The 13,302-nt window shown below is 38.1% G+C and overlaps 1 protein-coding gene across 1 annotated transcript in view; it reads left to right on the forward strand.

Annotated features, from left to right (window-relative positions):
* The window catches only part of LOC129104747 (glypican-6-like), a 74,721-nt gene that overhangs the window by 41,495 nt on the left and 19,924 nt on the right, over window positions 1-13,302 (forward strand). Inside the window, exons 5-7 of the mRNA XM_054615574.1 lie at window positions 10,854-10,984; window positions 11,640-11,783; window positions 12,755-12,784. Of these exons, the coding sequence (XP_054471549.1) occupies window positions 10,854-10,984; window positions 11,640-11,783; window positions 12,755-12,784 (305 nt within the window). The remainder of the gene's footprint in view (window positions 1-10,853; window positions 10,985-11,639; window positions 11,784-12,754; window positions 12,785-13,302) is intronic.

Here is a 13,302-nt window from a genome sequence, read left to right on the forward strand (position 1 = left end):
CACCTGCAATGCTTCATATATTCCTAAAGACAGTGAAAGAAAAATTCTTGGTTGGTTCAAGTGATTGTTTCGATTTGATTTTTCACTTTCTTTGAAAAGGAATTATTAGTTGTTAAGGCCAGTGTACATTAAATTATGGAAAGATTGCCAATCGTGATCACATTATTGTGACAAGGCTTATGATGGCTTAATTAAAAAAAAGTCTACAAGTAAGTGCAATTTTCCTTAAAGTAGCAATAATCACTATTTTTTATAATAACAATTTCTCAAATGAAAATGTAACTATGTCAAAGGGGTTGCTTGTAGTGATGTACCTACAGAGAGCAATGATGAGGAGATCTTTTTTCAGTATCCTCTAACAACCTTGGATCAAATGTGCATATTTGTATAGCTTGCATCTTGGCATTTCTAGGACTTCACAAGGTCCGGGGGTAAACCATGACATCTGGGGCAGAGGTCAGGATTAGGGTTAGGATTGTTTTTTTAGTGGTCCTTGTTCTGCCTGGAACACGACTGTCAATCAGTATAATTGTGCAGTTTTTTCATTGTGTTTTGAGAATGATCTAAAGAGTAAAGTGACCGCAATACACTCCTTTGTGACCCAGGGAGAAAGTACCAGACTTCCCTAAAAAATAACACTGAGTTTCGACAGGGGAACTTTCTAAAACGCTGTCTTTGACAAATGTTATATAATTTGTTCCCTGTTGTAAATTCCTCAAATGCTATACATTTAGTTATTCTTTTCTCTTTTTTTAAAAAAGAACATTGTGTCAGCTTGTCTTGATGTGTTGCAGTATACCTGCTTGGTAATTTGTATCTTCTGTTGACAGTATACACATACACGAAATACAACATTACACTGCCGTCTTCCTAGTGACAATTAACGACTCAAAGTGGAGAATTATTTGGGGCAAAAAAAAAGATCTTCCCAATGCCCTGGCCAGGTCATGCCACTGCCTCTGAGCAACAAATTAAATAGACGACAAATAAGATATGACCAACAAATTTAGTTTAAAACACAAGCTGACTGAAAGCTCCAAAAGGCCAATGTCAATTTTAAATATACTTGTCCTATATTGTCATTTGAGATTCATTTTGAAAGATGCTGTTCCTGGAGCTAATATAGCTTTAGTTCCATAGGGTCATCTCATTAATATTGATATGAAACACTGTAACTCTGCTGTGTTACTGAATTGCCTATTTGTTCATGCAGCCCCCTAAATGACACCTGTAGTTTTAGGAAATATAAGATAATTAGAGCTGGAATGTCAGTCTATAACGAATCTTCCTTCCTTAATGTTCCACTGAATTAATCAAATCTGAATAAATCATACAGTAGATTAAATGGGCTCTGCTGAGTAGCCAATCTATAATCCATTTGTTTCCACTGGACAAATCCTTGCTGACCTCTACCCATTCTGCTCCTACGACTTGCTCATGGCATTCATTATGGAACTAGCTAATTACAATATCCTTCAAGCTGTATATTGTCTGTATTCTAAATGGCAAATGCAATAATTTGATTTAGAAATTAATTTAAAAATAAATACTTATTTTCTTATCATTATAAACATGCATTCAAAAAAGCAGTACATGTGCAATTTGATGAGATTAAGAGTGGGATTAGATTTTAATTACATAAATTAACTGAAGCATGGAGCGTCTGATTAACAGCTGTCAGTCTGTTCATCGCACCTGGGAACTCTACACCGAACATAATCAGGACCCAAACGCCAACTCCTCTGGGAAATGTAGAACATTACGCTTTCTGCATAAATCACTGGGTATCTGTTTTAAGATGATCACTTTGACAGTGTTTAGTCGTCTTTCTATTTTTTAAAAACTCCTCCGGTTGGGTTTTCTTTTTGTTGAACAATGTTCTGAAGCAGGCTGTTTTTAAACATTTTGATGTTATTTATCCGACTGTCTGCACGAATGTCTTCAACCTCTCAGGTTGTTTGAATACCAATCACATGCTGTGGTGATGAATATTGTCCACTGCCGTATAAACCCTTTGTGTCATTATGGGGGTTTTTTTGTCCTCCACGGGTAGTTGATACCTGTGATGGAACTTTTATTCCTGTCCTTCACAATATCCACAGAATGAGCCATGTGATTGGTTTAAAGTCATTCTTAAGTGAACTAGTTGACTCTGCCACAGCTCTATTTGCAATCTTGTTCCACTGGTGTGTACAGGCTGCTACCGTTCTCCCTTGGGAGACATGTCAACACATTGGAAGTGATCTGCATCCATTCTTTCTGCTCATTTCTTTTTAATTAGGTGATTTGTTTCGCCTGGTAACTGGAGCCAGCCACAACCTCACTGTTTATGAAAATTCAAGCCAGCAACATATTTGTGAAAAATTCCTCATGAATAAAATATTGAGTGGAAAAACCTTCACTAACACACTGTGTGTGGACAGCCTATGGCTGAAAGTCAAACCACACATAAAGACCAACATGTTTTCTTCTCACAAGGATGCTGAAGGCAATGCAAGGCAACTTAATTTGTATAGCACATTACACCAAGGCCCTTCAGTGTGCTTTACAAGGTAATAAACATACAGCAAAGGTAAAATATTTACTCTTTAAAAAGTGCAAAAGTAAAGGCAAGTGATAAAAAAGCTACGTAACCGACCAAAAATGGGTATGGCTCAGATAACACTCGGCTTCAGTGAAGAGGCGTCTCTATTTAGCAAAGCTGTTAAATTCAGTGTTCATGTTAAAAATAGTTTTAACCAACTATAACTGATCTGGCATTTAGAGAGAGCACACATGAGTGGGAATAAGAGAGACGACGTGCATTAAAATGCTAAAACTTTGAATAATAAGTGGTGGAGGAAGTTTTATGGTTCTTTATTTCAGTAAATATACGGCTTATGTTATTCCAATACTGTAAACCTGAAAACAATTTTAAAAAAATGATTAAAAAAAAATAAATTTGTGAGGAAACCTTAACTCCAGCTGTCAGATTATTGTAGTGGAGGAAGGAGTTCAATATTTCTCCCTCTAAAATGTAGTGAAGTAGAAGTATAAAGTGGCATGAAAAGACAATACTTAAGTATGAATAACCTTACTCAGTTAAATTCTACCACTGGAAGTAATGAGTTATACTTTATTGAAAATATTTTCAGTTATTTCTGTATTTATTTGAAATAGCTTATTTTAAATCACTGATTTATATGATTGTCTACAGATTTCAGCCTCTCTGTTTTGCTCCCCCTGCATTCTGAATCATCAAGGATTTATAGGATGGAAAAAGTGAGACAGACAGCTTCCTTGCATCTGATGTGTGCCTTATAACACATCTGATTGTGCAATCAGAGCTACAGGGGATTTGAATTATGCGATTCTCACAAGCTGCAAAAATTCAGCCATAGGGTTTTATATTTAGTTGGCATTTCAGCTTCTTAAACGTGGAACACCCACAGCTAAAGGAATGAAGTTTTATTGATCATGTAGACTTCTCCTATGATTGGCCATCATTGCTTTCACCCTGTTTGAGGGCTCGTATGTGATGTCAAAAGAAAATTTGTATCAGGTACTGTATACCTGAAAACTTGCTTCATCCTCTATTCTATTTGTGTTTTCCTTCCTGTGCGAAGTCTGAGTTTCCATCCAGAGGAAAGATGCTTTTGAAAAGCAGTGAATTATAACAGCTGTGCCTAAAAGCCATTTCACCCACACCTTAGTGGAGTTAAATGGATTCATAATGGTTGTTTGCACTGTCTAATCTTTGTGACTTGTTTCACCACCCATGGGCAAAGGGTTGAGGAAATACGAAGCTGCACTGCAAACAATCTCCCTCTTGAAACTATTAAATTGTGCTAGTATAAAACAAAACCCTCCAGTAAGTGGGTTATAATTAAATTATGAAGTAAATTAAATTGTATTCCTTTGCAGTAACTTAGAAAAAAACGTTGTAAACTTACAGTTTCTATTCCAAATGTTGGTGATTACAAAGGGGTTACATCAGAATGGTTTTCTTTCTGTAAAAAGCTTATATGTAGAATATAACATTTATTCAGTTTCTTTGTGATTATTTAGTAAGTGGCTAAGTGACGACAGGATGCCGCCATTGCGCAAAAGGAGTGCTCCGCTCGCCTCGCTGCCTGTCTGGGCTGAGGCAAAGGCATTACCCGATCAACTAAGTCTCTGCTTGTCTAGCACTTGTTGCCTTCCTTCGTTGGATTGGTTAGGTTTAGACATGAAGAGTGAGATTGGTTAGGGTGAGAATATCTGGGTTCTAGTAACAAATTGGTAGCAAATTGTGAAGTGTTTTTTCAGCTGTAGGAGAGAGCTGTTTTCAGTGAAAAAGCTCTTAAGCCCACAGCACACTTCCTGCTCAGTTTCAAACAGCAGACAAAACCGTTAGCTGATGGCCAAAGTGGGGCATTTATAAGCTAAAGAGAAAATTTTGTCAAAGGACACTTTGGTATGTAGACATGAACGTGGGGACAGAACAGCTAAGACTGCTGACTTATTAAGATCACTTGAAGAAATCACAACATCCTTAAAGTCCAATTACATTTTTCAATTTAAAGATTACCCTGCTTACTTTGTTATTTAGTTTCTGCAGTCTGCAAAACAGTGCCAGTTCAACAACAAATCTGCAGTGGTAACCAACTAAACCAACTAACTTTGGTTTGGTTCTTATAAAAACAAAACCATCTAGTTTTATTTATAGATATTAGTGTGAAATTAATGCAAACCATATTTCAGATTTTTATCTCTCACTGAAAATAAATACATTTCTGAAAAATCAAGTTGTTTACCTTGACACAAGTTGGACGTGGTGCTTGACTAGAATATTGTTATTTATTATTATTGATCTTGCATAGATTAAAATTATATTAGCATTGCCTTTTTGCAGTTTTTGGAATGTAGAGACCATAAATAAAAACCTAAATTTTCCCATTAAGGCTTCCAGCTGTTAGAGACTTTAAACTTGATAATTAAGGACTGAGGAAATAACATTATATGTATTGCTTCCACACACAGGAGTTGTTTCTGGCAGAGTTTAAACCTCATCAAACAAATACTGTGGAACATATTTTGCTGAACATTGACCTCTTGTTCTGTTTTATGTGCAGAGGCATCTGTAGCGACAACTTTGATTTATATTTTGTTTTAAAGTTCTTTGCTTGCCTAATCACTCACAGTTACATGAAGATGTAGTTGAGTGGATCTAATTACAGACTCACTTCCCACCTATGCAATTACAAATCTCCGGGAAAGAGTGAAGGGAGATAAATTATTCTCTCTGGAGTATTTATGAGCAGCGAGGCCTAACATTGTCTTTGCTCAAAGCTGCTCCTCTATCATTGCTGTTGAGCCTGTTCAGATCACATGTGTGTTTTGTGGTTGTGATGTGCCCCTTAACGTGGATTTATACAAAGTGAAAACAAGGAAACTGACTGGGGAGAAGGACTTCTTCAACATATTTGTGAGCAAAATAGTTGAAACACTCCTGTAAACATCCATAGACTGAAATTCCATGACGTCTCCAACCCCATTAGTAACACAATCTGCCTTGGAATGACTCATTATTGAATTATGCTGCTTAGGTTCATTAGCAGTGCAGTACAGTATCCATGCTTCTCCAGTATCTGGTTTTTACATTAGTAGCCTTTCATACTATTTAGTGGGCTGTTATCACTACACGCCAAATCTGTACTCTGAATGATGGAGAAAGAATAATGATGAGAGTGTTATGCTTCATTTTAAACACAACTACGAGTCATGCTAGCGACTCTCACAGGCTGTACCAGGGCACATCTATGCTTTGAGCTCAGTGCTAACTTGTTTTCAATGTTCACCATCTCATTTTAGCACGGTAACTTTTCATAGTTAGCAGTAAACACAAAGTACAAATGAGGTGGAATATCATTAGATATGCAGGTGTTTGGTCATAGTGGACAGAGAGTAGACCTGATGATGGCTCTACAAGAAAAGTCATGTCACCAAAAATAACCACAAATCCTCATGTCTCTGACCCTAAGCTCATGGCAATCCATCCAGTAAATTTTTATATGCGCTTTCTTCATATATCATCATTCACCCATTGACACACTGCTGGCAGAAGCTGACACCTGCCCATCAGGATCTAATCTAATTACACATTTTCACACCGTTGACACAGCATCAACAGACTTTGGTCTTTGACATGCAGACCGAGAATCCAACCAGAGATCTCGAGATAAGTGGATGACCCGCTCTATCTCTGAGCCGCTCAGATGTACTGGTCTTTGTCTACTAGAAATGCCTTCACCTTGACGCATTATACAAGATTGGGAGCATTTTGAATACCTATCAACAGCTCTCAACATAGCGATGCCTGAGCCAGCAGGTTGTACCTAACAGTGCTAACAGCTCTAACAAACTAGGGCAGAGCTAAATTTGTTTACCTGGGCCGTGAACGTGCTTTCATTTAGGATAGCGTTATCAGCTGTAATCAGCATATTAGAGGGCTACAGAGTAGCAGGCATGAGCTAGCCACTGGGGCACGCTCACATGCACTAACATGCACTAAAGGCATGCACAGTCGACCCGGCTTTGTTAACAAAGCAAGGTCGGAGGAGCTTGAATAATGACGCACACAGAGGGAGACCAACTTTATTCTCTGCTCAGGTAGACTACACTCCACAATATCTATATATAGCAAATAGTTGTTTGCTGCTATACTGATGCTCTGAATCCTGTGTATTGGACCTCTAATAGAATATTAGTATTTTCAGAGTTAAGCTCCATTCTGTGGGCTCCATCTAAGCCTTCAGAAAAGCTTTTGTTGTATACTTTGTATATAGAAATATATATTCATTAAATTCTCTTTGTATTTCTTGTATCAGATGATGATATTTTGATTTACAGTATTAGTCCTTTCTGTGACTGCTCTTAACTAGTCACTGGATGTTAACAAGGAGGACAAACATCACCACCAACTTGTCTGCGGTAGCCATGGAGTTATTCAGCTTCCATTGTATAGGACTTCTATTAAATAAGAAATGATCACCTTGAAAAAGCTTTTACGGTTTGGTCAGAAAAAATAACTACTGATGTTCCATCTCTGTTTAATTACTATTAATATCTTAAAATTGAAAACTGATTTAACTATGTGGAAATTTGTCTTTGTGTGTGTTTGTTAGTATACACAAATGTGAAGGCTATGTTCAAAGACTTTTTGGTCAGGACAAGGTCTATCCAAGGAACAACATGCATTTTTTATTGTATCCATTTCTATAGAGTTTCATATCGCACCATTAGTTGGTTGACTGAACCACAGATGAGCTATGCTTTACAGAATCCAAATTACACTGGAGCCATTTTTCATTCTGTGGCACTCTTCACAGGCAAAGAGCCATAGATGGGCCTGTTCACTTTCCTTATTTGTCCTTGTCTGCTGGAGGTTGCCTCTGGCTGACATAGCCTGAATTTAAGTGGACATCAATCTCGATAAAGAGGCAAAGCCCAGAGTAATATTACCTTCTCGTGATTTTTTAGCTGTTTAGCAAGGCAACGCAAATACGCATGTCTCACACCACAAATTGAAACATTAACCTCTGTTATGAAACAAAATATTTGGTTCTCGCTGTGGTTTCACGGTATGGTATCTTCTCAGTTTTACGTGTTTGTATCCAGACAATGTTTTTAACACCCACAGCTCAGAATAATACAATATGCGTCTATTTGCATGGCTGTGTCGTGATGATAAAAAAGATTTCCTCCAGCTGGCCAGTGGCCTATCTCAGTGCTGCAAAAGTGTTGCAGGGAACATTTTGGCTCATAGTGGCAGAGGACTGGACTTCATGCACTCCTCATAAATGATGGTCATTAATTCTCCATGTAGATAGAGTTTTTTCCACATGCGGTGCAGGAGCCCTTCCTGTGGGACAAAGCCGTACCCCGACCTGCCTTAACCCAATCAGAACCACTTCTCGTTCTTTTACGCTCTCTGCTGTCCCTCTTACTCTTTTCCTGTCTGCTCTCCCTCAGTTATGTATGAAGTGAAAGTTCTCGGCTCTCTTCGTTTGTCGAGCCCATCTGATAAGTTGCAGACAAGTCACCATGGTTTCCATCATTTGTGATGCTTAAGGCACTCTTCTTTTCTCTTATTATCAGTTGTTCCCAGTTGGCTCCCTTGACCTAAATCTTCAGTGTTTGCACTTGCAAGTTGTTAAGCTTACGCTTGAATTGATATTTTTGTATGTGTTTGTTATCAAGTAAGCAGAAATACCTGAGGCGGTTGAATGCATTTACATCATAATCAGATTGAACAGCAGGCTATATTGCAATGCCAAGTTCAAAATATTTTCAAGAACTATAAAAACTGCCTAAACTGCAGTTACGCATCAAGAAACACATTATAGCAGATGATCAGCACCAATGCAAAAAACAAGTAGGAGAAAATCTTTTTTTTTGTTGATATTTCTGCTAGTTCAAGTGTCATCTACTCCCAAACCATATGGTTGCACAGTGGTGCGGTTGAAGTGCTACTACAGAAAACCATTTGGCACCCACATAGCCTATATAATAAAATCTCAGCAAGCCTCACAGGCTATTAGATTGTTCTTTGTTAACAAACAGAAGCGTTCTTCAAAGGCTCAGACTTCAACATAATTGGAAAGGAAATTGAGCCAGAGTTGCGCCAATGTTTCTTAGCTCTTTTCCTCCACCATTAGGGATCTCAGGTCCCACAAGAGTGGCAAGCTGGACCAGCCTGCTTTCAAAGAACAGGAGTATATTTTATTAATTTTTTTTCAGTATTTCTCTCCTTATAACCCATTTACATCAATGGTTACCTTTGACAAGAAGTGATAGTTTTTATTCTTTTAGTTAACGTCCATTGTTTTCATATATATGTTTTTTTTTAAGTTTCCGTTACTGCTTTTGGGTCTGTTCTCTGAAATATTATCCTTGCCTCCACAGCTTGGGTATAAATTATACTATTATCTTATGATGGGTCGGGTGATGGGAGAAGCAAGACAAAATGAATATGGTCCTCTAAAAACAACACTCTGACTACTGCATTTTAGTGCAGATTGAATAAACTGATAGGGCTGTCATGAGCATGTAAGAGGTCCTTACAGGACTGATTTTTGTCTCCAAATGACAGAATGACCTTATTTAGTAAGGACGTATTTGTAGAGTCATTACGACAGCCTGCTGGTGAGGTCTTGTCCTGGGAGGTCTATGGATGCAGAAACCTCTCCTGACATTCTACTTAAGTACTGTCTCCAGATCTGGGACTCGCTCAGTTATGAGTTAGTGGTTTGGTGATGTCCAACTCCCTGTGGCCACCATACAAACGCAGAACTGCCATTACAGAGATGGTTGCACATTAATGTTTAGACCCGGTGGGGTTGAGAGGACTTTAGCAATGTTTCTGTTTCATGGCAACATCGATTAACACTCTTAACCTCTAACAAATAACAGCTTTTGTTTTTGCTACTGTGAAATCTGCACCATCACAACTGAAAATATTAAATATTTTGAAGACAACATTTTATTTCTACACGATCAGTGTTAAATGAAAGTAATGAAAACAAATTGGCTCCGTGGAGATGATAATGGTAAGTGAAAGGCCCTCTGGCTTGTGACCACATGAGTATATTAATGAGCCATTGACCTTATAGTATTCATTGCCCCGCAGCAGATGTTAATAAATGCTTGGCTTTCAAAAGTTTGATTAAATCAATGTCTCATCAGTGCTGTTTGCATGTAGCCTAACAGGATTTGGTTGATTTTATTGGGTTGATCAACATGAAAATTGAATTTGCCCAAAGACGCATTCATGCTGCTTCTTTCAGTAAGTGTGTATAATAAGAATATTGAGGTAATTGACAATACTTTGTTTATAATCAGAAGGCAAGACATAATCATTTGCTGTTGAGGATTATGACCTTTGTAATATTTTTTAGTGTGTTTATAATGTAATCTTTTAAATGTAAAAAAAAAATGCCCAACACACTTCCCCAGAGCCCAAAGTGATGTCTTCAAGTTGTTTGTTATATCCAATTTATAGTCAAAACGCAAAACTATTTAGTTCACAGTGATATTAGATAGAGGAAACCAACAAATCCTTGAGAATCCAGAACCTATTGTTCAAATTTTGTATGAAAAATGTCTTTTATCAGAAACAGCTCCTACTTATATTATTGATTAGGCTGGGATAGCATTTAACAAAATACCAATAAATTAAAGTGGCAATTAAAAGCTATTTCATTGGTTGTTTTTTGTATTTTCTGTGCCTGAAACACTGCAACTTAGGAAAACAGGAGCGATTTCATAAAAATAAAAAAAAGCACATTCAAAGCAGTTTTGAAAACGTATGAATTGTATTTTGAAAAGCACCACAAAAGCAAAAAGAAAAACACGAAGAAAATACAAGAGGCGATGGGAGATACATGCAATTACAGGAACACTGTAAAGGCACACAACTGAACAGAGCTGAAACACAGTTGAAATGCATCAGGGATGTGAGTATTCCCAAATTTGCAGTGAAATTCAAAATGTTGAATCAAACAAGTGAATTTGTTTCCTCTATTTGCTTGTATTTACTTAAGTTGCAGTGCACTGGGTCCTCTCAAGTGCACCACTAATATTGGACCCTGCCAAATCACATGTGACAGGAATGTGTCACAAAGCAAGTGAATGAGACCACATAATACTTTGTTTTAAAAAACTTGAATAAAAACAAATATTGAAGGTGATTTTGTATGTGAGTGCTTGACCACTTGGATACCTGTGAAAAGTGTAAATTGAACTGAATTTGTCTGTTTGAATCTCTGCACTCCTCCCTCCCTCCCTTCCTCCCTGCCACACCCCATCTTCTTTTTTTACTACTGTTATGACAGATGCTATGCTGCTTGTGGCACAGAGGCTGGAGGGACCTTTCAACATCGAATCTGTCATGGAGCCTATTGATGTCAAGATTTCAGAGGCCATCATGAATATGCAAGATAACAGTGCCCAGGTCTCCTACAGGGTATGTCAATTATGTGTCTTCCCCAGAGAACAAATATAACACCTCAGACAGGTTGTTAAGTCCACCTTGAAGGTAAACTAGGGGGCATGACTTTCTTTCAGTCATACTGGGCTGTGTCTAAGGTGTGTAGTACAACACGTTCTAATTATGTCCAAGTTTAGGCCTTGTATTTGAATTATATGTTTCGATCTGGTCAGATAATCTTAGTTCAACTAACAGTAGTTAATGTGTTTCCTGTGTTTTACTGCGTTTCTCTTTGCCCACAAAATTGTAGTCAGTAAGAAAAAACTGGAGGCGGTTTGTGAAGATTTTTTTCTGCCTACGCACTTTCGAATGCCTGTTCTAATTCAAAGCTAAATGTTCTGTTGGCTTTCACATGCGACAGATGCAGTTTTGTTTATGGTTTAAGTATATGTGGTATTTTCCCAAAAGCCTGTAAAAACTTAACTCTATCATCTTAAATAGCATTGGTCACAGCCCAGAGTTGAATCACCTATCAACGTGGTTACCTCAGCCTGACGACGAGCACTGTCACGCTGGTAATGTGGGGTGAATGCTTCACAAGACCTTAACAAAACACCATGTTTCCCTATTTTCCGCTTCCCAAGTAATTTAAACCCTTGACAGTTGGGTGCCTATGTTTTTGTAATTGCAGGTTTTTCAAGGCTGTGGCCAGCCAAAACCCGCAGGAATGACTAGGTCTACGCGTGGTGTTTCGGATGTGTTCAACGCTCGCTTCAGGCCCTACAGTCCAGAGGAACGGCCTACCACTGCAGCTGGCACAAGCCTAGACAGACTGGTAAGGACACTGAGCCAATGCTGCTGTTTTCAGACGAGACACTGCTTCAGTGTAAACATCATTTGTCTTTCTGACTTGACACTGTTGATTAAAGCTGGTGATTTGCCATCGTAAGCCCCCAGAGCCGGAAATTAATTCTTTGTACTTGTCCTCCATTCAGGCCCCTCTATCGATTTGTGTTTGTTAACGAATCAACAGCTTTGCCCCAAGAGGGCAGTGGAAGGTGTGGTGTGCTGCCTTCAGTGTCCTTCTCATCTCTGTGTACTTGGCAAACAGAAAAGAAAGGGATAAAAGAGGAGATGGATAGATTTTTCCAGGCTGACCATATCAATTGTTTGCAGTAAAGCACACCTTTATTTTCTATCAGATTAGCTGGATGTTTGTTGGACTGGATCTTGATACATGGATTTCAAACAACCTTGAAACCTAAAATGCTGCATCAGGGTAAAGGTTAACATGGAGCTGACAGACCAATTCAGCTGAGAGAAAGTTCTCATCATGGATTACCTTTGCAGCCACTGTGCCCTTCCTTTCTCCCCTCTAGCCCCTTTCAGAGTCAATCTTTTCAAATTGTATCTTAGTTATGTTGAAGACACCAGAAACTCCAAAGAATCTTTTGCGTTATTGACCTTTTAAAAGTATGATTTTTTTATTTATTTAAAACATGTTAAATCAAATGTCTCAGAGCTCTTTGTCAGGTTAATAACAGGCTATGTAGCTAATGAATACATCATTTCAAAAGCAGCAGTTTTTCTGCCATCTGGCTCGAGGAATGCCACAACAATACATTTGTAATTTGTTTTATTCAATGCTAATTATGTTTTTGCATGAACTAATTCATTCTCCACACAGTTTTGATGTCTTATGTATAGCAGTTGCCTTTTTAGTTTTTTATGTCCGTCGATGATTTCTTCCACCTAGACCGAATTAATTAAGACTTTCTCTTTCCCTGCCTTTATGCTGCAAACCAGAGGATTGTTTGGAATGCAATGCAACACAGTGTAAGGTTCAAGTTTTTATACCCATTTCAGTTGTTTTTGTTGGGACTATTGTCTGTGACTGTTTTATGCATTATGACAGAACAAACATGATGTTTTGATGTTGCGTGGTTACACTGTGTTCTAAGCATTAGATATTTACAGCGAACAAGCATTGCGACTTGTAAATCCATATAGTATTCTGCACTTAGTGTGCTGAGTGTCAGTCTCATTTCCATCTCACATGGGAGTCGGTGTCACCTAGTCTCATTGAAATAGCTATGAAGAAGCATTTAGTCTTTAATTTATTATGGTATCTACTACAGGAACTATTCAGTCCTCGATATTGGCAAATATGGTGTTTATTGTAGCATCAAAGTATTGGCTGTTAAACTTGCCATTTTACAGATGAGTTGCTAACACCCAGGGAGACCACATGCAACGATGTCCTCAGCAAGAGAGGATTCCTCTCTAGAGATCCAAGTTTTGTAAACCACCACATCTTTTCTAGACACATCCCAGTCCAAGACGCTCATAGCTTA

The sequence above is a fragment of the Anoplopoma fimbria genome, chromosome 16 (genome assembly GCF_027596085.1).
Source record: "Anoplopoma fimbria isolate UVic2021 breed Golden Eagle Sablefish chromosome 16, Afim_UVic_2022, whole genome shotgun sequence".
Taxonomy (NCBI): Eukaryota; Metazoa; Chordata; class Actinopteri; order Perciformes; family Anoplopomatidae; genus Anoplopoma; species Anoplopoma fimbria.